A 24,458-nucleotide genomic window follows, 5' to 3' on the forward strand; every position below is an offset into this window, starting at 1 on the left:
ATCAAGCTTTTTTATTTTTAACCTAAGCAAAATTTAATGACAAGAATTACTGTATACAAGTCAAAAAGAAGACAAAAGGACTACATGCCACAATAATCTATCATTCGGGTATGAAGTGGTCTGACATTCATCATGAATGCCTGCTGACAGACAGGACTCAATTACCTGTCCCAAGGATAATTTATATCAGCAACTCTTTAACTATTTTGACCCCTGAAAATGAAACAGAACAGAAGCAATTATTCTTCAGCTATGTACTTCCTGCTCCATGTGCTCGGTACAGTCGGAAGATCAGGCTTATTTGCTTACACACAATTGTTATCGGTTTTGAAATGATACTCTACGGTTTTAGTTCGGTTAACATTTTTACACAAGTTCATTAACCGATGATATCCAGAAAGCACCAGTAAGAATAGTTCTTGTTAGTTGTCATCATTTGAGTTGCGAGTGTTGCATCTTGACTATGGGCGTCAGTCTACTAGAACTAAAATCAATTAATATATTCAACAACGAAAGTGAGAATTAAACTCGGGAAAAGAAGTTCAAAATACTGCTCTTTTGAACAGAACTATGGCAATTACTACTTCTCTTCATTTTCTTCTCTCTATGAACACTTGTGTCCTCTTCAGTAGTCTTGACAGGCTTAGAATCCACACTTTGCTGTGAATCCGGAGTCGGGTACAACATTTCTGAACTTTCAGTCTCAGTAAGCACTGACACTTGTTTAATTGTACTTTCTGTCTGCTTTAGCAGAATATCTTCCATATTTCTTTTCTTGAATGGATTGTTCTCTGGAAGCTTGGGAACTTCTTTCTGGATAATAATTATGCTTTCTTCCTCGCAATCATTCATCAAAGGGAGTTTCAGCTTTTCAAGCTCTACAGCTCCATCTATGTGCTTCCTTCCAACAACAAAAGGCGCCTGCTTATGCTCAGATACTGAAAACAGAAAGATTATAGCATTAGAGACACAATAAAAGTATTAACTCTGTTGTCTGTCCTTGTTGAAAATCATTAACATAGCATCCTATCAACCAGAAGCCAAGTCTGAAAGTGTTTCTGGGTAGTCTTAAAAGGGAATTTTTTGCATGGAGGATTTATGTATCAATGGGGTTTTAACTGGACGTGTGAAGCTGAAAACTTGCCTCTTTTTTCATCTTTTCTGGATTTACATGAGGTAACTGCGGCAAAGCAACCATCTTCTGAAGATAGAGATTGTTTCTCTTGCTTCTGCTTCTTCAATCGATCACATCTGACCATGTTGGTGGAATTCGTTTGACTTGAGGTTGGAAAGTAACTGAATGCCTCCATTGTACAGGGATTCAGGTTACCTTCAGCAATAGCGGTTGCTATTGACCGAGGCAATTCTCTGGTGTCATTCAAGGAGAAAATGCAAACACACTTTTGGGTCAAGAATCATGACTTGTGTTGGCCAGTGTTGCCCAACTGCTTTTGAAAACAATATGCTATCTTCAAATAAGCACAGGATTCCACACTGATGAAAAGCTAATTGTCTTGAAACAAAGCTACATCAACTCAGACAAATCATGCTGAAGTGAAGGGGTATGAAGGGAAGTTTATGATGAAAAGCTAATTTTCTTGAAACACAGCTACATCTACTCAGACAAATCATGCTGAAGTGAAGGGGTAAGAAGGGAAGTTTTTGACCATAGCATGTCTGTGCATTTCTTTCAGCACAAAGAAATGGGTAACAGAATGAGGAAGAACCTAGAGACAATGTAAATATATTCCAACTCCATCACAACAGAGTCTGCGGGTTAAGCTACTAACAAGCACATAACCTGGACCAACCTACGTCTTTGATAGCAGTAGTGAACAGCTGATTTTCATCATAAACAGAACAAGGACACATAACAATCAGGTTGATGTCAGTCAGAATAAATAAGTCAGATTAAGGATACGGCCCTAAGAAGTCAAGTTCTTCATCAAAACTCTTTAAAAGATCTTCTGGTATGGGTTTCATGTGTTTAAGTTGCTTCAAGGCAGCATCATATCTGCAGAGGTAAAAGCGGATGAAGAACAGTAAAGTGCAGTCTGGAAGCAAGAAAGAAATAGATGACAGAACAAATAAAATCGATATTACATTTCACATACATATGGGCATGATGGAAAACTGCAACTGCTTCTCTAAAGGATTTTGAGTATTGTTCAGGCACTTGACTTCCTTTCCCAAACTTTAAAACAGAAAGAACCTATAAATGAAGAGTGAATGTGAATAAAAATTCAAGGTTGCTTCATTTAATGACCTATAAAGCAGCCTTGCAAGGCCACAACTGCTCTTTCTTCTTTTCTATTTACATTTGAAAAGAGTTTCATGACATTGTTTTCTCCTTAAGGACAGGAAACATTGGCTGATTTCAGAATAGTCCAATTGGATTGATCTTATCGTTCTGGAAATAAGCAAGCGATCTCTATATCAGTTTCTAAGTACATTTCAAACTTAATCAGAATACAAGCACTCGTCAGTTTTTATGACTGATGGTTATGGTGGTAAAGTTTATCCTTAAGAACACAAATAAACAAAGCTGCGATCACAAGATGGTATCTATTAGCAAACTTGATCCATGTCCCCAATTTTCTGCTTTAATATACCAGTATTCAGATTTCTCCCTCTAGTAACAACTCTCAGAAAAAGTTAAGGGTGACAGTCAAAATGCAGAAGTTAATTGTTGAATCAATATTTAGGAATTATGTACTCTACTCCCACAAAATGATGCTCTGAAGAATGTTAACTATCTCCCACTGAAATATTTTCATTGGATTTGCAGCTAAGCAAGCATGAAGAAATTAATCCGTTACTAAAAATGCCAAGCAAGTAGTTTTCTTTCTTTTCCTTTATTCAACTAAGTTAAGGGAGGGGTGAGAAGGGTGAGTGGGGTGGGGTTGATGCATGATGAGGATGATTATCTTACACGATCTAAGTTACGATACTTGGAAACCAAACTATGAGCCTTAACAATGCCAATTCCAGGGATAGATGGAAGGAAATCGCAGCCAGCTAAAACACACATACCTGCAAAGAACCAAATCCAGTGACTTTTAGGTGAAATAACAGCAAGATCCTACCTGAAAGATGTCTTCTTTCAAGTTTCTAAAATATAGCACATAAATTGCTCAAGCACACGTTCCCACAGTCCAATGATATGGAGGATCACATATACAACTAGGTTCTGTTATTGCCATTATGCTGAAGTTCATTGTTTTAGTTACTACCTTTGGCTTTTGGCCTCAAGTTTTAGGAGCTTTTGCTTTTACACTCGGTAACTTCTAAAAAAAATAATGAGAAAAGCTTGTTTAAATAAGCCACCTGTGAACAGGTTTTTGTCAAAATTCCTGAAGGAAGGTACACGATCAGAGGAACCTAAAACCTTGTCTAGAATTATCTCTTGACCATTCCCATACCGGTCCATCTTAAAGATGACCTACAAGAAACAGGTGCATATCAAACCAAAACAACTCTAGATTCCGAAAATTAATTGAGTAGAAGCATGATTTAATATTCTATATGACCGTTTGTATAATTTCTTACAGCAGGGCATCCGTAAGCCAGTAAGTCACTATCCTCTGAAACAACAGCCACAATTCCACCTTTTTCTGCTTCAAGGCTTGACAAATATGCCAATTGTGCATCAGCCTCGTATGGAGCCACAACAAACTCAATGTCTTCTGATCTCAAAACCTAAACAAAGACTGCCTTTGTTCATAATCTCAATGATAACTTCAACACAGTTAAGACAGTTGGTGCATCAAATAATACAAAAATCAGTGATCAAGTACTAGACCACAAGGAATTTTATTATATTTTTGGCGTGGCATGACAAGATAAATTTAGTAATGGCATTAGAAATTGCATCATCCATATGGGCAAAGAAGTTATGTGAAGGTTTTAGATTTCACATACAGAAGCAGGATGCAATCACAGAAGTCCGGGGTATGTAAGAACTGTGTGTGATTGTAGCAATAAGACCACGTTTTAGATTTTTGAAAAATCCTTATTATTCCCACTACCTGAAGTTGCAGAGAAATATACAATTCAAAACTATATAGATGAGAGAATTTTGGCAATACCTGAATCAGTTGGTGCGCCATAGAAGGGGAGATAGTAACTGCCCTCTACATGTGAAGGAGCAAAATCACAATATCAATTGGTATCGACTCCCTCAATTTTGGATTTCAAACAAATGTAGCAATCAAAGTTGAGATACTGAATGATGACTCATGCACAATCCATGTTATTGTGATGGCACTAAATGATTGCAATACTGAATGGTGATGACTAGTGCATGATCCATGATAATATTCAGACGGCAATAAATGACCTAGTTAAGGACAACATATTTACTCAATGACTTGTTGCATTAGAGCATATCTCACAGCCTGCTTAGCTATAATACTAGATAACGAAATTCCCATCTTTTGCATCAAATTTCCAAATCTGATGATGGTGGCTCATAATGTTTGATTCAATGACTAATTCTTGAATAGTAACCACTCCAACTCTACAAACTCAATCATTGAGGAAGGCCATCTATAGTGTGAAAAATTAACAAAACACAAGGAGCAGAGTGCTTTGATCATTAAAAAGAGTTTGTAACAATTGGAAGCGCTCTAATTGAGCTACATACCTACATGTTCTGAACTAATTCTATTACCAAATGTAAAGGTTGATTAGAGAAGAAATTTCAGACAACAGAATTCACTAGAAACAGCAAAAAAGACTATAAATTTTTAGTACTCATGACAGGGATCAACTACTAATAGTACTCGACTATATACGCCTGAAGATGACTGTAGCACAGTGAAAATCTTTTAAAACGCTTTAGCTAACAATAAAAGCCCATCATATGCAATTTAGAATTTTCACAAATAAGTGTCATCTTTTTAAATGCTCGTGCATTTGCGTGATTTTACATATTTGGCAAACTTAAAGAATCAAAGAGTACTGTTCATCCAAGTAAGAACTAAGTACTAAATGCTGTAAGTTGAAGAAACAGCAACTGACAAACTTAAAGTTCGAGTAGACTGGTTGTACGATAGTACCTGAAAGAGCTCAGAGGCAGCTGAAACATCACCTTCTTTCAATTTCTCCATTGCTAATTCACGATTTGCTTTTCTCTTCCTGAAGAACCAGTGATTACACAAAAATCAAAACTTTTACTCAAGAAAAAAAAAAAGATTGCAAATGGTGTAATAGAAGTTGCAAAATGGTACCTTTCCCTCTCATCCTGTGTCACCGCCTTACATGGGATGTTTCCTCCATCAAAAACAACAATAGGGGTGATTTTATGGTGCCGAAGTAGATTTATTCGATGCATGAAATATTTCAAATACTGCAATTTCTTGTCACCCTCCATATTAAGGCTTAGCTCCATACTACAAGAATAAGCTGAAAAAACCCAGAAAAAGTCCCAGCATTTCGTTATCCCACTTAAAATCTCTATTTTTAGGGAAAAAAATTAAAATGAAATCACTGAAAATGTGATTATGTTTAGAAGCTCAGAGATACCTCCTTTGTGAAGCCATGAATAAGCATCAATGCCCACCTGTGACAAAGTGAAAAAAAAAAAAGAAAACATTTTAAAATTTCATAAGGAAGAGTTTCATAAATGAGAAAAAAAATTTACTTGGGGTAGATGAAAGAAATGATCTTTACACGCTTGCCGGCATATTTTTTGATGTGAATGGATTCAGTGTGGGGTTTCAAGAATTTTAGAAGATCTTTGATACCCATTTCCTATTTTTCTTGCGAACTTTTCTGGGTTTTATTTTTTTTTTTTCCCCTCTATTGGTTGAAAAGAAGGATTTTGATTTGGTTTCTTGATAAGCAAAAAATGGAGATTGGAGCAGCAGCTGGGAGAAAATGGCGGGAAGAAAAGAAAGAGCTTTGACGAGGTCCCAAGTTTATGCTTACCGTAACTAAAATTACAGCCGAAGCTTAACATATCCGTAACAGCGCTGTGATGGAATTCTCGTAAAAGTCCGATAGTGAGAAAGGTAAGACTCTCAATCTGTGGTCACGTGGCATTTCCCAATCCGTTGTTGTTTTTAATAGCTCACCTCTTCACTATAGGAGCAAACTGTACTTTTACCGCGGGATTTAAAATTTCGAGTCACGTGGGAAAACTCCCGCGAGTATCATCCGCTGGGATGATGAAATGTGAAGGCGTGTAGGTTTAGGAGTGAATATAAATAGCCAAAGATCACGCCTTTGTCTTTTTAACACTAATGCGTGACAACACCAATTCCGAACGTAGTAGTATTTCTACAGAAGTCACGCCTTCATATATACCTCACTTGACCTTAAACTTTCTCGAGTTGACTAAGAAGATTGCAGGAATCAGATACACAAAGGAAACAGGACAGTTTGATTGCATAGATTTAAGCACATTATACAACATTTAGTTCCTGTTTTACTTACATAAGTACAATGATTACTGGCACAAACTAAATCAGGTTGCAGGTCTAAGATAGAGAGGTAAATAGTTCTTGGGATTTGGCTCTGAGTGCCACACTGAGAATGCACTTGAACTAGTCATCCATTTCTTTGTCATTTCAGGAAAGTGTCTGTCGATAACATCTTTCAATGTCTCTGTGCTGTTAACCCATTCCAAGCCCTTCTCTGTATAGGCTTCTTTGTTAAAATTAGTCGTAAAGAACCTATCAACTTCCAGCCTCCTGAAAATATTCAGAGTATGTATCAATGAGGCAGAAAACCTGCTGACTTTGAATAGAATATGGCTGGTGTATTTCAAGGAATTGAGATATACCTTGATGCAATGAGGAGAAATATGAAAAAAGCACTTTCACTGATGGCAAAGCCTTTGATTTTCCGCTCTGCATGTAAACCAACTTGGAGATCTAGCTTCTCTACATCATGTCCGTAGACTTCCCTGAGTGCTTCGATTACTTTTTCATCATCAGTTAAATCTTCCCATTTGCTTATTGGTATCATAAGCAAGTTCCTCCTGAATTCGTTGTATCGCGCAACTCCCCTCTCTCTATCTCTGTAAACTGAATAAATAATGTGTCAGAAGTTAGTTTGACCTTAGATATATAAGAAATATGTTCCGCATGTAATGTAACAAGGGGAAAAAGAAGCTAGAAATTAACTAATAGATGCATACTCTCCAATGCAGCCATGTCTACTGGATCTAGCCTCTCTTCTCCATTGATGTCATGAGCAATGAGGTTCCTCATCCATGATGGAAAATTCCACAATGTGAGAGCTCCTGAGGCCTGATGACCCAATGACAATATCATCTGCTCCATACCAATCTTTGACAGCCTTCCTTCCCCTTCTTTCCCTATCAATTCCCTCATAGGGACCCTGATTAAAGTCGCATACATGGAAATGAGTTATTTAGTCTAAAGATGCAAATTAATCGTGTACACCTTCAAATGCATGTTATTTCTGTTCGTTTCAAACATGGAGCGTCTTATAACTTACTCACTATTGCTGTAGTGCAACCACCAATTTGACCATTACGCATTGCCTCTCAATAATTCAATGATTAATGCTAAAAATAATTGTATTAAAGCTTAAATGAAGATCACTTCCATCTGCAGTAATGTGTACATGACAGCATTCATCAAGAGAAAGACATACTCTTCTTGAATTGGCGGGCATTTGTCTTCTGAGGTTGCTGATTTGACATCCCTGAGAAGAATTTTATCTGGTAAAAGAGAATGTATTCTGTAGACACTAACAAACTCTTCAGTCAAGGAGTAGGGAGTTCCATGATCCCTTGGTTGTCTGAGGCCTACCAATCCACTAAGTACTGGTCCAAACTTGGGTCCAAATAGATCCTTGACTTTCTTTCCCAGAAATCCATACCTGCACCAACCATAACTCACTAAGTTCTTGCTCTGGATGCAGTCAAACCTCATAGTTTGACCTATCAAAACCATTCTAGGAAAATAATCACAATTTAACTGCTGTTTTTCAATGGCAGGTCCAAAACTTTAACAGTCTGCATTGCAGGTTTTATTTCTTCATACATCCAACTCTTTCTTTTATCTCCTTTTGTGAAGGGGAAGTGACAATTTTGATGATTCCCATTGCCTCCATATCAAACCTTGTCTTACCAGTTAATCCTCATTCCTGCTAACAATGTGTCAGTCTTTAGAAGTTCAACTGTCCAATCAATAGTGTGAATTTTTGCAATAACTGCTGAAGTAACCAATCTTGCGTGTTGGTAGAGCTTCTCATCATCCAAGTCAGGGTAATGTTTCTGGGAGAAGTAAAAAACTCCAGGAAGATTACTATATAAGGAAACATGACATTGATCTTACAGAAATGTGAAGAGACTCTAGCTTTTGCTGCTAAATGTGAAGTATTATACGATGTCCTATCTCACTCTAAGAAAAAAGTAAAAAGCAGACAGTGAAAAGCAGTAAGCATTCAATTTTCCTGTCACAACAGAAAGGCCTAGGTGCATAATGTGATATTATTGATTGGCAAACCCGATTATGATATGTAAAGTGTCAATACGAACTAGTTAAGAAGGAGAGACCAGTTTCTCTCACTATATGTGTGTCATGCACTGATGTAGGCATAGGAAAAAGTTCAACTTACTTTGAGCATATCACAAACAGCATTATGCTCTTTGACAAACAAGGCCTGCAAGAGTGAGAAGCCTGCCCATCCATTTCGGACGTCTCCAGATATGGGGATATCCTTAGCATCATGTTCAAGGAGTCCATTACTGGAGATCTTTAATTTTCCATCTCTGAATGTTCTCACCCTAACCATGCCTTCTGTATTGTTCCCATAAATCACACTTCCATCCCTGATTGAGTCAGAGGAAAAAGTCAGAAGGCATTTGTATGGGAACAAGATACTGAAAAAAAAAGAAACTACCTATGCTTGTTTAGTCACAAACTAGATTATAATATAGCATAAATAAACATGATCTATTACTTCTATCATTCCTCTAAATTCTAATACAAGTGCAATATTTCATACTTTTAGTTACCCATTTGCAAAGATTTTCAGTAGCATTAGATTTGATATAACGTATCATGTAATTAGCCAAAATGGTTTTGCTTACCACCATGGAGTCCTCATATTTAGAAATCCAAATTTGGGATCAGGTGAACCTGTTGGAAATCTTTTGCTCTTCAAGAATCTAAACGACTTCAGTGGACACCTTTCTGCAACTTCATCAGGGGCCCTAAGTTCCATCTATCAATAATTTTAGTTACCATCAGCTTCGCTATCACGACATTACAAAGCACACATGCGTGCATCTTCATCGTGATCTCTATCAGTACCACACCATATATTTCAGAAGTTCATTTAATGAAGAACACAAGTCAAAGCTTTTTGGACCATGTACCTTTTCCGTGCACCTAAGCGATACTGCTTTAGTGCTATTGGAGGTACGAGAAATATTGGAGAGTAAGAATTGCTAAACAGAGTCAAATATGATCCTAGGAAACATTGTGGAAATATTATGTTGTAGTCCACCAAACACTTGCAGTATTTTATACCTGTTTAGTGTCCTCCATGTGGTCAATCCAATCGTGAATCATAAATTGTATCCATGAGCATGCTATCATGTTAAATTGCTTCCCACACTCTATGTACTCTCTTCTCTCAAAGAGCTTTGTGGCTACTATTGTAGGGTGAGGATCCATCAACTGCGATGATTTAATAGTGCTTCTGAGTAAGTGAAAAACAAGTGCAACTAGAGATTAAGAAAAAAGTATAATAATGTCTGTAACAACTGAAGCATATGCATGATATCCAGGAGTCATATATTTGAGGTACGCCTAGAGAGAAACATCTAGGCCCCTTAGAGGGCAAGTCTTAAAGGGTATTGACATCAAGCTTCCTTTGCTTTAACAGAAGAATTCTTCAGTAGATGCCAAACCAACTTGCATCTCATATTTAGCATAACAAGCTGAAAATTGTACACCATGCTTTACAAAAGGAACCAATCAACCAAGAAGGATCGAAGCATGAATCCTCCCAGGAAATAAATTAACCAACAAGATTATCAATGATAAGTTCTGACACTAAAATCATCTGTTGGAGGTCCATGCATATCAAGTCTCAATTCAATGATTGAGACATTTGTTGATGACAAAGTTCCCATCTATTCCAACAGAAGTATGAACAAATTATAGTAGTAAATTTCTCTGTTACCTTTAGCAGAATCAAAAGGCTACAGCAGGCAAAGTCAGAGAAATAAAAAGCGCAGTGCTACGAACTTGACAGAGGGTTGCTTTCAGGGACAAAGTTAAACATAGTAAGACTTAACAGGCGATAAACCAAATGTCCGTGAAGAAAAGGAATCTCGGTATTGAAGTCTAAGACAGCTATCTTAAATGCTTCGCAACAATCATAACTGACCACGTCCACCCCCCAACCCCACCCCAAAAGAAAAAAGAAAAAAAAAAACATAAACCTCCTGTTAAGTTTGCTGCAGTATTGGGGCTTATAACAGACAAACCTAGGCTGACTCCAGGCAAAGTCAAGTAATACAAATCTAGCAGCACTTATTTCCTTCAAATTTCGTCAGGACTGAGTTCAAACTGCAATCTATTGTGCAGCCAACACATATAGTATAAGCAGGAGTAATGGTCAAGTAAAGATGCTAAACTTACAGCATAATCTGAACTTGATGGAGGCATGTTTCGACCAAAAAATGTTCCCTGACTTCCAACCTTATCATCTGTAGGATGATTACACGTTCCATCGGCAGTCCGATACACAAACTTTCCAGTATCATATTTGCCGCCATTACTGCTTCCAACACGCAGGAGATTGTACCTCTGGTGCAAGTGCCTTCTTATACCCAAATAAGCCAATCCAATTAACACTGGCAACCTATGCCATGGAAGATACTTGTCCAAGAAATGTATTATCTGAAAAAAGGGGACAAGAATCATCAGAAGTACATAAACATGGATAACTACAAAATTATGCTCGGAAACAAAAATTAAATGCAACAAGAAAAGAAAAGGAACTTACGCAGAACAAGATTTTGTCAAACAGACACATGTTATCCATAATTTGCCTGAGTTGAGGATGAATGAAGGATGAGAAAAATTGAGAGGAAGCCATAGCAACAAACTTGGAAGCTGCTGCTCAAAGTGGGGTGAGATGAAGTTTAAGCTTGGGGAAGTACTTGAATAAACGTTTGGGTTTGATCCTCTGCACTTCACACACTATCACTCAGTGCTTGAGGGCCATCACAGTAATTGAGTAGCTGATAATACGCACTAAAGATATCATACAACATGGCAAAATGGAAAAGCTAAAGTTCCAAAGCGACAGGGCCGTGAGCCCATATAATTGATAACATGTTGTCTCTATCCTCTAGCTATGTCAATTCCATCCTCGTCAATCATTTTGCCAGCATCATGACAGAAAAATCGGGTAAAAATCTTACCGGACAATTATAAGCTGTCTCTTGACTTTCTTTGGCTACCGTCAAGATATGATAAGACTTTTACTGCACTCTCTAGATATTTTTTTTTTTCCCAAAATGCATACTAATCAAAAGGGGTTCACTATTATTAATGCTTTTAAAATTATTATTCAGTATTCGCCCCTGTAAATTGCAATAGTTTCACGAAAGAAAAAAAAAAGTCAATCCTTCAATGAAAAATTAAAAATTGCAATATTTTCACGGAAAAAACAAATCTACCCTTCAATGAAAAATTAATGCCGGACTTAATTCTTTCTTATAATGCGTCCTTAGAGTACCAAATAGACAAATTCTTCAAATATTCATCTTAGGGAATGTCTAGATTTGGTCTCATTTATCTCTTTTCCCAGCTCCAAAATTAAAGAATGAAACACACTATAATTAAAGAATCGATAATTTGATCTTAATACGGGTTTTTATTCTTTAAGAGGGGCAATTAAGTTGAGATTCTTTAAATTTAAGACGGAATTTATTTATTTTCCTCGCAAAGAAAACATGAGAAATGACATGATGATAAACACGCACGCAAAAGCTTACGTGAGCCATTTATACACTATGATCGAACAAATTTTGCCCCGGGAAACTCTGAGGACCGGAGCCGTTGGGGGTTGAAGAAGCATTTAATTATAAGCAAGTACAAGGCAACGATGGCATGAATTTTCTTGACAATTCTTCTTGATTAGCCTCCTTGGCTTGTTTTTAAGAACAATTCAGTTAACGAGTGTCCAATTAGTACAAGGGTTCAAGTTTTAATTCGAAAAAATGTCTAAATGCAACGGCTGCGTTAGTACTAGTGTAAATTAGACATTATTTAGAGTCTGATAATGAAAATGTAAAAATTCTTTTTTTAAGAATGCATCATTTATTTAATCATCAAGAGGACACAGATTTTCGTACTCTGGCCCATAAATGTTCAACAACTCAATCTTCAATGACCACGTGTTCCATTTACAAAATGGATATGAGCTTAGCTCAGTGGCCACCGTCAAAGTTGGTAGAATGAGAGGTCAAGGGATCAAAATGTGACAAGCCACTTTTAAGTGGCTTTCAGACGAGTGTGTAGTGTACTCATCTGGATTGGTAAGTGGTTCAGTCCTCTCCGATTTTTCCTCGACCTCTTTGGGTGTCGATAAAAAAAGAAGAAGAGTGGATAAGCTTTTTTTTTTGGGGATAAAAGTAGTTTATATGATTTAACTTTTTGACGGAACTAGAAAGTTACAAGCTGGGACTATATAGTTGGGAGTTGAGGACGGTGGACCATTTATCGTCCTTCTTGCTTCCCTTTTTTTTTTTTTTTTTTTTTTTTTGTCAAGACCTATTTTCTTGCTTCCCATTTGATGACCTATTAATGCACAAGACAAGAGTTTTGATTGTTTGATAATATCACCTTGGACTTTAAAAACGAGCTTAGAAGCAATCAATTTTATGGTTGTTTGAGCGTATTTAGATGCAGCACTTTTCAGTAAATATGTATGTGAAATTTTTTTTTTTAAAAAAAAAAAAAGAAGCGGAGGATCTTAGTTAGAATATTAAGAAACAAGTTTCAGAAAAGAGTCACCTTCCAATATAACATTTCCGTCCAGCATCAAAAGGATTTGGCACATTAAACTTGATGCAGTCCCGTTTGGATTACTATTTCCCGAAATTTTTGTAAATAAATATACTATAACAATTTAATGCATGTTAAATAATTAAAAAGTGTACTCACGAAAGACGTAAAAAATTTTTGACACAAAACTATAAAATTATGGTTAGAATTGCCTCAGCACAATAGCAAATTACACTACACCAACTGCATTCTGAATCATGACTCGGAAAGCAACATGTATTCAATGTATTGGGTTTCATCACCGTCCCATCAAGATGATCAAATAATTTTGGGCTATATTTGGTAACACATGCTCCAAAATTATATATACAAAAAGGAAAAAAGGTTTTATTTCATACTTTGATGCATGTACATTTGTTGTGCTATTGCATGCACGCAATGCGTTGCGTTGACATCCCACCAAACATGAAAAATTTTATCCTAAGTAACATACGAGCGACATCGAAACAAATAATTAAAGAATAACTCACTTTCTTGATGTTAGAAATTTTCATATTGATACCTATCGCATAGAAATGCTGTGATCGACAGAAATAAATTAAAGAATGACCGTCTCCTTGATTTTAGAAATTCCCGTGTTTATACCTTTGATATAGAAATGCCGTGATTAGTTGCTTTTTATAAGTGAATTCATCAAACAGGGGCAGAAACCATATACTGCTCGAGAAACACTTCTCCATTCTTGTTTGGTGGATTGTACAGCAAACAGGAAAAAACTTTCGAGCATTCCAAATTACAATTTCATGGATTAAACATATTTTATTCTCGTCTTGAAAAATGAAAAAACTGCGGGCCATTTCCCATTGAAACTGATACCAGGCACACGCAACTCCCTCTTGTTGCATGGTATGACTACTGGAGGACCAGAGGAAGTGCTGAGCATGAATGCAAATCTAGACTTCAATCGCTCTGATGTGTTAGACATCTGAACTGTAGAGGAGGAGAAGCCTTGCTTTCCATTGAGAGCTCGTGCAAAACCTGATCTTCCTTCGTTGTCCAACATCCTCACTATTGCCTTTCCAGGCCCCGTCTGCGACAGAAGTTAATATAATGACTTCATTTGATGACAGGAACTCAGAAAAGAAGAAAGAGAACATGTGTAAAAAGAACCAGGATAAGTTCTCCACAAGCAGATCCAAATTTGCTACCACATGCAAGTAAAAAGTACAAGATGGACAACAATGCATTAACAATTTTGTGAAGCAAATTGCCATGGCTGTGTCTAACTTGATTATCTTTCTTTAATCCTTGAAACTGAATTGATTGATTCTTGTCAACGTCGTCTTTTTCCCACCTGTGGGCGCTGATCAGCCCATAGTCAGGGTGTTGGACAATGTCAATGGACACGCGACTGGTTTTACTCCATGGAAGACAAGGCTTCTCCCCTGCTGCGCAAGCTTTTCATACATCCGGCATGTATGCCATATCAATGGCTGCTGAATCAATGAAACCAAGCCAAAAGAGGGAACTGCAGGTACCAAGTTTCAGTTTCAGTAAGAAGTCGCCCGTCTTGGTTTCATTTATCGGGAGAGGCTTATCTGCTTATTCAGGGAATCATGGCTTTTTGTCCTATAATTTACGAGCGTGCTTCTGACTACATGTTTGGCTTAGTAGCATACTTGTGCTTCTTTATTCCTTCAGCTAACAAGAACAGAAAAGCTGTAAAATCATGAGTTTCTATTTACTGAAAATCACCCGTATCATTTCTACTTAAGTTCTTTTATTTTTGCTCAAATTTTACTGTTCTTATCAGCTGCTTTGCGTCTTTATGTATTAGATCATGTCCTTGAATTTAGATTTCCTTCTTCTTTTTGCCTTCCGTATCTTCAATCAGGTAGAAATTTTGACTCGTCAAACTAGAACGTTGGGCATTTGCTCACTCTTTGTAGCGTCCGTTTTGCAGTGTGGCTGTGCCTTGGCGGTTGCATAAAGAGCACCTATCTTGTTCAGATAGTGAATTCATCTTGGCAAAGGTACGGGAAGTACCAACTGGGGTTGGGCCAAGTGGTAAGCAGCTTGGTTCCGCTTAAGCAGGTCTCGGGTTCGAAACCTGGCGTATGCAGCTACCCTTGTTGGGAGACTCACCCACCATAGCCAGGTGTGCGACCCGGATCGACCAATGAATTAGTCAAGGCAAAGCCCTGGATACCGTGGCAGGCAACCAAAAAAAAAAAAAAAGGTACGGGAAGTCAATCAAATACATTTGCCATTTTGTGTTTCCTGATCAAATTGGACTTGTAAACACACTTTTTTGTAGCTTTTTTCAACAAAAGCATCAAAGTAGTGGCAATTGCCCTCATATATCTACCTGTGCAGTTTCCTTGAGCTACAGGGGGAAGACCACAACTCACTCTACATATTCTAACTAGTTTCACCACAAACTTGGCCAAGCTGTGGCAAACTGGATTTCCAAAAGGAAAAGTGCTTTCTTTACATGTACATTAAGACTAAAGTAAAAAGTAAAAGATGCAAAGCTGATGATTTCAAAAGATCACAATGAAAAAACTATTCAGCCAACTTGTAACAATGCAATAAAGAAAAAAGAAAAGGTTTAATGTCACACGAGTCTATCTAAATGGAGTGCAACATGTGCAGTTAGCTAACAATACTTCAGATTCCAGTCGGTGTAATTGAAAACATGCACAGTAGTATACAAATTAGGCAAACACTTGGGTAGACCCAATCTATGTGAACCTAGTGGCTCAAAATTTGCTCCTCACCAATTCAAGTATTGAAGACGTGGCAAAATTTGAGCCACTAGGTCTACAAGACCAGGTCTACCCAAGTTTTTGCCTACAAAAGCTAAGAACCTGCAACAATCAAACGGTTTGTTTGGACAGTGACCATCCAATGTCATACATCCAAAGCAAACAAAGGCATATTGTGCACAATGCAGGTTTTCCAATACCGTTATTTTAATTACTAAGCAAAAGCTCTGTTGGTAGATACATCAGGCATGCATGATGCTTACCACTGTGTTATATAGGCAGTGTGGCTGTATGAATTTCGGCAAGTTGCCCAATGGTTCTTCAACTCCCAAATCTCAATGAAGGGTAGATTTACATTATAAGGCAACGATTTTTTTTTTTTGGGTTGGGGGGGGGGGGGTGGTGTGTGTGTGTGAGAGAGAGAGAGAGAGAGATGAGCAAAGGATCATGCTTAACTCTAAATAATGAATTTGCAACTATTGAATTAATCTATGAGATGCCTGCTGCCCACCATTCTGATGATCTGGAAACGGAAATCAGAAGATAAATTTTGTCGCATGAGGCAAGAAATATTGAGACACGTCAATACTAACAGTTGAAAGGTCCAAGAAAGTGAGAAGAAATTGAAAAATAAATGTGTGACTGTGAACTAACAATTGGGTTTTCCATCTGAGTCAACTTGCCATTGTACTTGTATAATACTAGAACGCAAAGGAACTCACAGATCTAATATTCTGAAATGAGAATTTAGATGGTCATGCAGATATTCCTCAAGTTCCACCAGCTAACTACTAGTGATAAGCCAAAAGTAATTGCCACATATTTACAAGCTACGTACTCCTGACTTTTGCAAACCTGCAGATAGACTAAATCCCTAAGTTGTGTAGCGCATCCTTGATTCATCCTACCGACCAAAAATCTTCGAACTTTACACCTGAAATGACATATTCAGAAGAGATGAGTTGACATCAAGCGAAACAATGTGACATATGCTAATAAGCAAGTTTATATCCTCCCTGTACATCATGTTTGGTGACAAACAACTCAATGCAATGACAGCAATTTTCAAACAACAATCTGCATCCAGCAATAAATAACAGTAACAGTACGTATTACAACTGAGACAAAGTAAGTTCAACAAAAGAGTATCCAGTGAAAGAAGTACAGTGGCAGCATAATCCATGATATGGGAAAACTATTTTGCCATTGCCATGCCAAATGTGGCAGCGACAATCTTTTCTTAGTTCCAATCCCTTGTATGAGAAAAGGTAAAATCCAGAACACCAAAATATCAATAGCAGCTCCAGATACAAGCATTCGAAGTAAAAACGAAGATTCTTCAAATATTTCAAATCCTTCGGTTCTTAACACTTTCCGTTGCCTCTTCTTCCTTTGCTTATTGTTTTCAGCAACCAATACCTTTAGGTGCAGCAACCAGAACCAGTAGCTTTTTTACCAACCAAAACTACAGCCTAATTTCTTTTGATGAGTAGGTATCAGTTTTGAGATCCAAAATTGCACAGAAATGACTGAAAGACGCCAAAATTGGCATGCATATGAAAAAAAAAAAATTTACCTCAACAAAGTTCAGCAAACACTGGAACTTGTTTCACAAAACTAAATATAGTTAGCAACAAAGCAGGAAGCTATTTGGGCATATACCTGGAATGCAAGTGCCAAATTGAAATTGAGATATAAATGAGTTTCCTGGATTCCTAGGAAAACCTAGAAACTATTAGACCTGTAAAAGCTCGGCACCACCATATCCCTACCAGCTACAATGACCAGTGACCAAATCCTTGTCACCCTGCCTAGTTTCTTTACAAACTCTACAGAGAATTTATCATTTCAATCCTTAGAACTTCCTCTGATGACAACACTACTAATTAAGGGAGATCAAACAATATCCAGAAGGTCTCAAGGTGTTAGACTCTATTCATGGCACACAATGTCATCGTTATTTTTGTCCCATGCACGGAATTTGACAACACTGCTCTTAAAAAACTTATGGACCAACCAACTGCTGAATTAACTTCAGAAGCTTCAAACATTCTGAATTTGATGTAAAAATAGCTTCTAGATTACACATATCTGCCCCAAAAATTTGCAACTAGGTACCCTAATTAAAATGAAACAATGCCCTACATGTGAAACAAGTCCTAGCTGGACATCACACGACTTGCATGATAACTACAAGCAACAATTTCTAGACAATAGTATATCGGGGAAGAAGCGAGAATATATAAACAGGCTACTAGCTGCACAAAGCCAAGATGCAATGAACAGGAGAATCCAACATTCATGCATGCTAAAGCTCTGCCATAAGCACTAAGATTAAAAAAGAAAAGCCCAAGATTCGAACTTACCAACTTAAGAGCAGGGAGAATCATAAGCATTTAAGCCCCCTCTTGACTAATAATACAAAGGCGGACAACCATTTTGTTGAAACTTTCTGCATGTTCTGTTCTGCTTGGGCAATTTTGTGCTGCCTCACCTCCCACGGTTTGGCTAAACCAAATGACAAGCTGGCCTTTGTTGAGCATGTGTGAAAGTGCTGAATGTTTGAGGAGAAAGCAGAGGGACGCCAACGGTTTTGAGCAAAAATAAACCTTTGCAGGTGATTGTTCAACCCAAGCATTGACTTTCACCCAAACAAACGAATTTATGGGTCAGGGTTTTTTTATTTTTGGATGGGGGGAGACACAGCAGATTTTATCAGTCAGTCCCACGCAACTATGAAATTAAATTTGAAAACAAGCAAAATAATTCTAAACGTTCAATCAATAACATATGTAGAAGAAAAGGACAATAGCATAAAAAGGCCATGAAACACAAAATAAAGAAACTGTCCCTAAGGGTTTGCAATAAATCACGGGATGCGTATGACTTGAACACCTATCTACTTCAGTTCAATATAATAACTTCCACACATGGTAAGATAAGCACTTCAAATGGTAAAATATGGTTATCTGACGCACGGAAAATTCTCAAGTTTACTCTTACATAGGTATCAGGAGAACCACCTAGTTGTGAATAAGGTGGCATGGTGCAATTTATTTTAGAAACACCCTCTGTTCTCTCTACTGCATCAAAGAAAAGCATAACCAGCCAGAACAATTTCTCAATTACTTTTAGTTTAATGAAATGGAAACTAAGCACCAAAGCATTTAAGAACTAAGCACCATGGTTATCCTTTGAAACTTGAACAGGATGGTCTTGTTGATCCAAGAGCACCTTGTCTGATGCACTGCAAATACAAAAGCCACAACAAAAGATCAAAAGTTAGGCATGATATAGCATCACTTTCATACTGCTCTGCTTAATTTGTACAGCAAGCTTTAGTAAAATTTCTTGACCTATTCCAGGAAGGACATTTCCCTGATTTAGGAAGGCTAAAAAGGACTGATACAGATCCAATCTATCTTGTTTGTCTCGATATAAGTAAATCATTTGAATTTCTATACATTTTAGTTGAATACTCCTCTATTAATCCTGAACCACGAAATTCTTGCATAGATGATGCATTTATGCATATAATCATAATGCCCATAGTTGAAGAATCTCTAACCTGTGTGCTGTACTGCTAAGGTTGATGTCTTCAGACTTCAACTTGTAACCTGCATCAGCAAACAGCCTCTCCATGTCTTGGACTACTTGTTCCTCAACCACCTGAGAGAATACTCCACAGGTTAGTGTTCCACAATTCAGTATAAGAATTTTCACAGAGAAAAGCAACAAAAAGTGACTTCTCTGCTGATAAATGACAATTACAAGGAATGAATGGAGCACATTTCACATGGTGCATCCGGCTGTAACTCCCCAAGTTACCAGAACTTCAAAATTGCCAGAATGCATCTATTATAGACTAAAATCTGACTTTTGACAGTGATCATATCACAACAACAAACTATAGCAACTTACGCCATCAGGCCTTGATTGAAGGTACACCTCAATAGCAGCACCTGCCCCTCTCAAACACATCAAGCAATGGTAGTGTAGGTAGCATTGCCTGCTCCCTTTCCTCACACAAGTCGTCTAATCTTACCAACTCTGGATCTTTTCGGCCCATTAAACAGAATCCTAAATCGAGCAACCCTGCCAATTCTCTCCTGACAAATTGACGAAAGGTGATTGCAGTTTCTGAGCTTGAATGATTTTCAAACCCATAAGCACATACAGGACCCAAAGACTTCTCTCTTGCCACCATCAATAGAATGGCCAGTTCGATAATTTTACCCTTCATTGCAAAATAGCAAGCAGCTTCACTGATATCTTTTTGGTTCAACTCAAGCAAGCGAGCAGTTTCCAGCACTTGTTTCTGTCATGAAGGCAATTTACCTCACATAAATACCTAGCACAAGAATACAATAGCAATTTATCCAAGAACAGCCAAAAACGAACCATTTCAGGGAGGCAAAGCATGATAATCAACTTGAATATAGATTGCTGTGGGGTCCACTGTCGCAATCTTTTATATGTACTACACAGAAACAAAAAGAAAAACTCAAATGTAAACAATGGAAGAAGAAGAAACAAGAACACGAAAAGACAAAATGGTGACATGACAAAACATTAAGGGTCTCTAAGCTAGCAACATTGAAGACCCAGGGAGAAACAATATCACCGCGCACCTTAGTTTTTCAAGTGCTGTAATTAGAGGTGTCATCTTTAGGAGCTCCAAGTCAAATGTATTCCCTCCGAAGTCAGTCTGCATGTCATATACAAGACATCAATTAAACAATGGAGGAAGCTCCTTCAAGACCAGGCAAGCCAAAAAAGGTTTGCGATATCTGCTACAAAACTACTTCAAAAATCTTTAGAAATGTCAGTTTCTTCTTAAATACTTAGATGAGAAAGCAATAATGGACTGCATCCTGATCAAGGTGACAGTCTCTACTCACACATTCATTATGACTAATAAAACACACCAGGAGCTCCTTTCCTTCTTTTTCCATGGACAAGGACAGCATAGTTGTCAATAACCTTCTCCAATGGCTAAAAGTGCATGAAGCACATATTTAAGCTACAAGTGAAGCGAAGTGCAAGTCTAGTGCTTTTTCTTGTCTGAAGTGGGTCCAGGGCAAATACAAGGCATGGTTCCTCAAGTTCTTCCTTTTATTTGGTTTTGCATTTTTTACAAAAATATTGGATCTCTTCTTCTCTTGTCTAAACCTTTGATAAAAGAGTAGGTTAACATATGTGTGATTGCATAATTATAGGATTCACAGATGAAAAAATTACTATATACATAAGAGCACTGACTTTCAATAAAGCATAATTTAGCATTGTGCTTAAGCACCGGAATGAATTGTTCAAAGATGTACCAGGAAGGACCCTGACAGTTCTACTTAGCTGATTGCTTTAACCAAAGATCCCCTACTTCCATTTGTCTCATATTTGACAACATAACATATCGCTCTCAAAAAGATTAAAGAATAATGAACAATTTTATGTCTAGGAAATTATTTACCTTGAGACTCAAAGTGCCACTGCAGGAAAAGAAACATTTTAAAAATTTCTAAATGACAGTTCCAAATGTTGCTACTAGCAGGCCCTAAATTTTGGTAGAATTAACAAGAATTTTATATTTTCTGACAGAAGTACCTACATACCATCAATATCAATGAAGTTATTGCTTATAACATGAAAAACATAGTGATCTACAATGACAGTTCTCTTTCCCTTTACTTAATGAGATTGCAATCTAGACGCCTTTAAGCTTCTCCAATTACTTCTTTCTTGAAGAAGCATGAATAAGTATTTGGATCATGGCCATGACTGAGTCACTTACAAGATATGACACCGATAAACTTAACTATTATGCTGATGAGGAAGAAAATAAAGAGGCAAGGACAACAAGATCTAAACTTTCCAACTTCAAACTTCTCTTACATCAGTGCGAGTAGAGGTGTCCTCCTTTGGGAACAATGGATTAAGAGGAGTCTCTCCTCTGGATTCAATTCCTGAAATGAATTAAGGATCAATTAGCAATCACACAAGTCAACAACATCTCTGTGGATTAGAGTCCCTTCATAATCTTTTTTAAACAAAAATAGACCAGGATGATGTGTCTGAATAAGCAAATAAATACATTACCCAGGTTGTCCTTTTTTTCTTCAATCGATTCAGTTTGTTCTTCCAAGATAGCATCCTTAGCACTATACCAAATAGAGATTCCACATGTCAATAGTGATGAGCATTGAATTGCTTTAATCTCTTCCCTTCCCCCACCCCTTGAAAAAAGGAGGAAACAAAAGAAAAGAATCCAAGGTGCTAGCTGGTCAGTAGTAAAACGAGCACTCCTTGGAATTATTCCTTTGTCCTTGACTACACCTTCTAAATTTTACTATTTGATTTGTATAATTCTAATTTCATCTATTAGGCAGTTCTGTTGCACATGTATACATTTGATAAAATAAGACACATGAGTGCAGGAATGACAAACCTTTTCATAGTGACTAATCTATTTCCTTGAGAGTTTGGTCTGAAACCTGCTTCTCTAAATAGCCTTGTAACATCTTCGGCAACCTGTTCATCTTGGATCTGCAAGAAAACTACAAGTTTGGTGTTGCAGATTCAAGTTGGTATAATAGTTAACAGAAAATGTTATGTATAAGCATGTCCACCAGGCAATAAACAAAACTGCAACTCAAAAGAAGAAAGCTCACATCCACAACAATGTGCTATCATGGCCCTGTTAACATGTTAATCCCTGAATGAACCAATTAATACAAAGCATCCCACCATAACAAACTTAACCTCAATTCCCAGTTCGGTAAAAAAAGAATGCGCAACAAAATTCATCACAACTTACATTTACGTCCCTCGATTGAACATATTTTCCAATAGCATCACCGGCCTTTTCAAACACTTCAAGCAAAGGTAGAGTAGATAGCATCGCTGACTTCCTTTCCTTGGACAACTCATACAACTTTTTCTCTTCCTCTCCTTTTCTGTACATTAAGTAGTGTTCTAGATCCAATAATGCAGCCATTTCGCTTCTGATAAAATGGCGTAATGGAACTTCTACTTTTGAACCATCCACACATAGACATGAGACGGGGCCCATAACCTTTTCCCAATTGGCCATCAATAGGATGGCCAGTTCAATAAGTGCACCCTTCAGGACATAATAGCAGACAATCTCATCAAGCAATTCTGTGTGAGCCACAAGCAGCCTGACAGTCTCAAGTTGATCTTGCTGTAACAAGGCATTATTGCGTATGCATTAGTCACACTTCAAACATGAGAAACACATTTCAACAATCTACAGATACAAATTAGACAAAGCTACTGCAAAGAACCAAACCAATCTGGGGAAGCAAAGCATGATGATCAGGTCGAAGACTGATTCTTTTGTATTTGGCTTCCATTCCGTCAGAGTGTTGTCACAACTAGAGAAATCCCACAGAAGGGCAAGTCAAACATTAGTAAACAGAACAAGAACCAAGAGATAGAGAGGAATATGGTTTCAACGAAGTTGTGCAGGCTCAAGAAGCAGATGATGAAATGTAAATGGTACCTTAACGTTTCAAGTGCTATCTGGACAGGAAGCAGTTCCCTTTTATCCGAATCAATAGCATGAAGTCTACGATTAGCTTCAGCTCCATGCCGAAGAAACAACTTAACTAAGGAAGAAGACAATGAGCAGGCAGCTTCATGAAGAGGGAAAATACCATCCCTTTTTGCAACATTAAGGTCAATGACCAAACCATCATTTCTTTCCAGCAATAATGCACCACACCGTGCAGCACGATGATAACAAATCCAGTGCAACAGCTCAAATGGGCAGAATTCAGATTCACCAAACTGTAGTTTCACAATGTATCCAAAATATTGAACTATGACTGCACCCTCTAAAGCAGATTGAAATTCATCTCCATCATCGCGTGCAATTATTTCGTAAATGCGCTGATCTTCGTCTGAAAAAGCGTTTTGCTGCACTTCCTACCATTGTTTCAGAAAGAAAAATAAAAATTTAAACCTGATAGTTGTCGTGATAAAATTTCTCCAAGATAACAAAGAAACCACTCTATCATACAAAATTCCACGAGTACAGTGGAAAAACAAAGAATCTGCAAATGCATACCTTTTCCATTCTCGCTTCAGACAGAATCTCTGTGCAGCAGATATAAACCCTGTGGAGTTTGAAAATCAAATAACTTGCTTAACAACAAATTAAACCACTCCTACTAAATGCATGGTTCAAAGCACGAAAAATACACCTAAAAAACAATAAAAATGTAATCTCCATACCAATCTTTAGCCAAATTTGTCTCCTCAAAAGCCCTTAAAAGAACAGCGAGCTGGTGGACAAGAAGAGAAGGGGACTGACGCTTGCACGAGCAAGAAGAAGGTGAAGGGGGACGGACCTTGGGACTTGGTTTTGTGTTCTTGACGAGGTGGCCGTTGGGTTGGATTGGATTTGGCATACGGTTGGCGGACTGGACTTGTTTTGCGAACGTTGGCTAAGAAGGCTTGTTGGGCTGGGTGAACAACACAGGCCCGTGTTTGGATTAGCATGTTTTTTTTAGAACGTTTTTAAAAAATCTTACTATAGTAGTGTATATAAAAACATTTGACTATAAAATGATGGCCTCAATTTGAGTTGCTTTATAATTTGAAAAGTCTAGTTATAGAACATAATAATTTTAGAAAATACTTAGCAAAGTTATTATTTGAT

At 37.5% G+C, this 24,458-nt stretch overlaps 3 protein-coding genes across 3 annotated transcripts; all 3 read right to left on the bottom strand.

Annotated features, from left to right (window-relative positions):
- Nucleotides 1-479: 479 nt before the first annotated feature.
- Nucleotides 480-5,751, bottom strand: LOC113768852 (exonuclease 1). Its single transcript, XM_027313358.1, has 12 exons — nucleotides 5,674-5,751; nucleotides 5,527-5,563; nucleotides 5,232-5,406; nucleotides 5,061-5,139; nucleotides 4,089-4,133; nucleotides 3,550-3,699; nucleotides 3,328-3,442; nucleotides 2,933-3,033; nucleotides 2,115-2,212; nucleotides 1,922-2,014; nucleotides 1,145-1,368; nucleotides 480-938 (listed from the first exon to the last, which is right to left on the bottom strand). The coding sequence occupies exons 1-12, from the start codon at nucleotides 5,749-5,751 to the stop codon at nucleotides 523-525; spliced, it is 1,611 nt and encodes a 536-aa protein (XP_027169159.1). The 3' UTR covers nucleotides 480-522.
- Nucleotides 5,752-6,362: 611 nt separating this feature from the next.
- On the bottom strand, nucleotides 6,363-11,269 carry LOC113768164 (alpha-dioxygenase 2). The gene is made up of 10 exons (XM_027312418.1): nucleotides 10,999-11,269; nucleotides 10,632-10,892; nucleotides 9,513-9,662; nucleotides 9,071-9,204; nucleotides 8,596-8,809; nucleotides 8,106-8,251; nucleotides 7,627-7,854; nucleotides 7,145-7,347; nucleotides 6,788-7,031; nucleotides 6,363-6,695 (listed from the first exon to the last, which is right to left on the bottom strand). Exons 1-10 carry the CDS (start codon nucleotides 11,089-11,091, stop codon nucleotides 6,470-6,472), a joined length of 1,899 nt encoding a protein of 632 aa, XP_027168219.1. The 5' UTR covers nucleotides 11,092-11,269; the 3' UTR covers nucleotides 6,363-6,469.
- Nucleotides 11,270-16,398: 5,129 nt separating this feature from the next.
- LOC113767966 lies at nucleotides 16,399-24,207 on the bottom strand. The gene is made up of 14 exons (XM_027312172.1): nucleotides 24,032-24,207; nucleotides 23,865-23,913; nucleotides 23,298-23,722; nucleotides 23,085-23,169; nucleotides 22,590-22,976; nucleotides 22,221-22,318; nucleotides 21,872-21,933; nucleotides 21,668-21,738; nucleotides 20,407-20,483; nucleotides 20,177-20,255; nucleotides 19,697-20,093; nucleotides 19,344-19,444; nucleotides 18,142-19,022; nucleotides 16,399-16,709 (listed from the first exon to the last, which is right to left on the bottom strand). The coding sequence occupies exons 1-11, from the start codon at nucleotides 24,205-24,207 to the stop codon at nucleotides 19,725-19,727; spliced, it is 1,878 nt and encodes a 625-aa protein (XP_027167973.1). The 3' UTR covers nucleotides 16,399-16,709; nucleotides 18,142-19,022; nucleotides 19,344-19,444; nucleotides 19,697-19,724.
- Between the last annotated feature and the right edge of the window lie 251 nt (nucleotides 24,208-24,458).

Source organism: Coffea eugenioides, chromosome 4 (genome assembly GCF_003713205.1).
Source record: "Coffea eugenioides isolate CCC68of chromosome 4, Ceug_1.0, whole genome shotgun sequence".
Classification (NCBI taxonomy): domain Eukaryota; kingdom Viridiplantae; phylum Streptophyta; class Magnoliopsida; order Gentianales; family Rubiaceae; genus Coffea; species Coffea eugenioides.

Excerpts from the sequence above, each read along its gene's own strand:
- LOC113768852 (XM_027313358.1), bottom strand. The coding sequence starts at position 5,751 with ATGGGTATCAAAGATCTTCTAAAATTCTTGAAACCCCACACTGAATCC. Across the intron at positions 5,407-5,526 it reads TTCATGGCTTCACAAAGGAG|CTTATTCTTGTAGTATGGAG; the intron begins GTATCTCTGAGC and ends GGGTTTTTTCAG. Across the intron at positions 3,700-4,088 it reads TGGCGCACCAACTGATTCAG|GTTTTGAGATCAGAAGACAT; the intron begins GTATTGCCAAAA and ends GTCTTTGTTTAG.
- LOC113768164 (XM_027312418.1), bottom strand. The coding sequence starts at position 11,091 with ATGGCTTCCTCTCAATTTTTCTCATCCTTCATTCATCCTCAACTCAGG. Across the intron at positions 10,893-10,998 it reads TTGACAAAATCTTGTTCTGC|ATAATACATTTCTTGGACAA; the intron begins GTAAGTTCCTTT and ends CCCTTTTTTCAG. Across the intron at positions 8,810-9,070 it reads AATATGAGGACTCCATGGTG|GGATGGAAGTGTGATTTATG; the intron begins GTAAGCAAAACC and ends TGACTCAATCAG.
- LOC113767966 (XM_027312172.1), bottom strand. The coding sequence starts at position 24,207 with ATGCCAAATCCAATCCAACCCAACGGCCACCTCGTCAAGAACACAAAA. Across the intron at positions 22,977-23,084 it reads TGCTTTGCTTCCCCAGATTG|CAAGATCAACTTGAGACTGT; the intron begins GTTTGGTTCTTT and ends GCCTTGTTACAG. Across the intron at positions 20,256-20,406 it reads ACAGCACTTGAAAAACTAAG|TACATATAAAAGATTGCGAC; the intron begins GTGCGCGGTGAT and ends GTTTCTGTGTAG.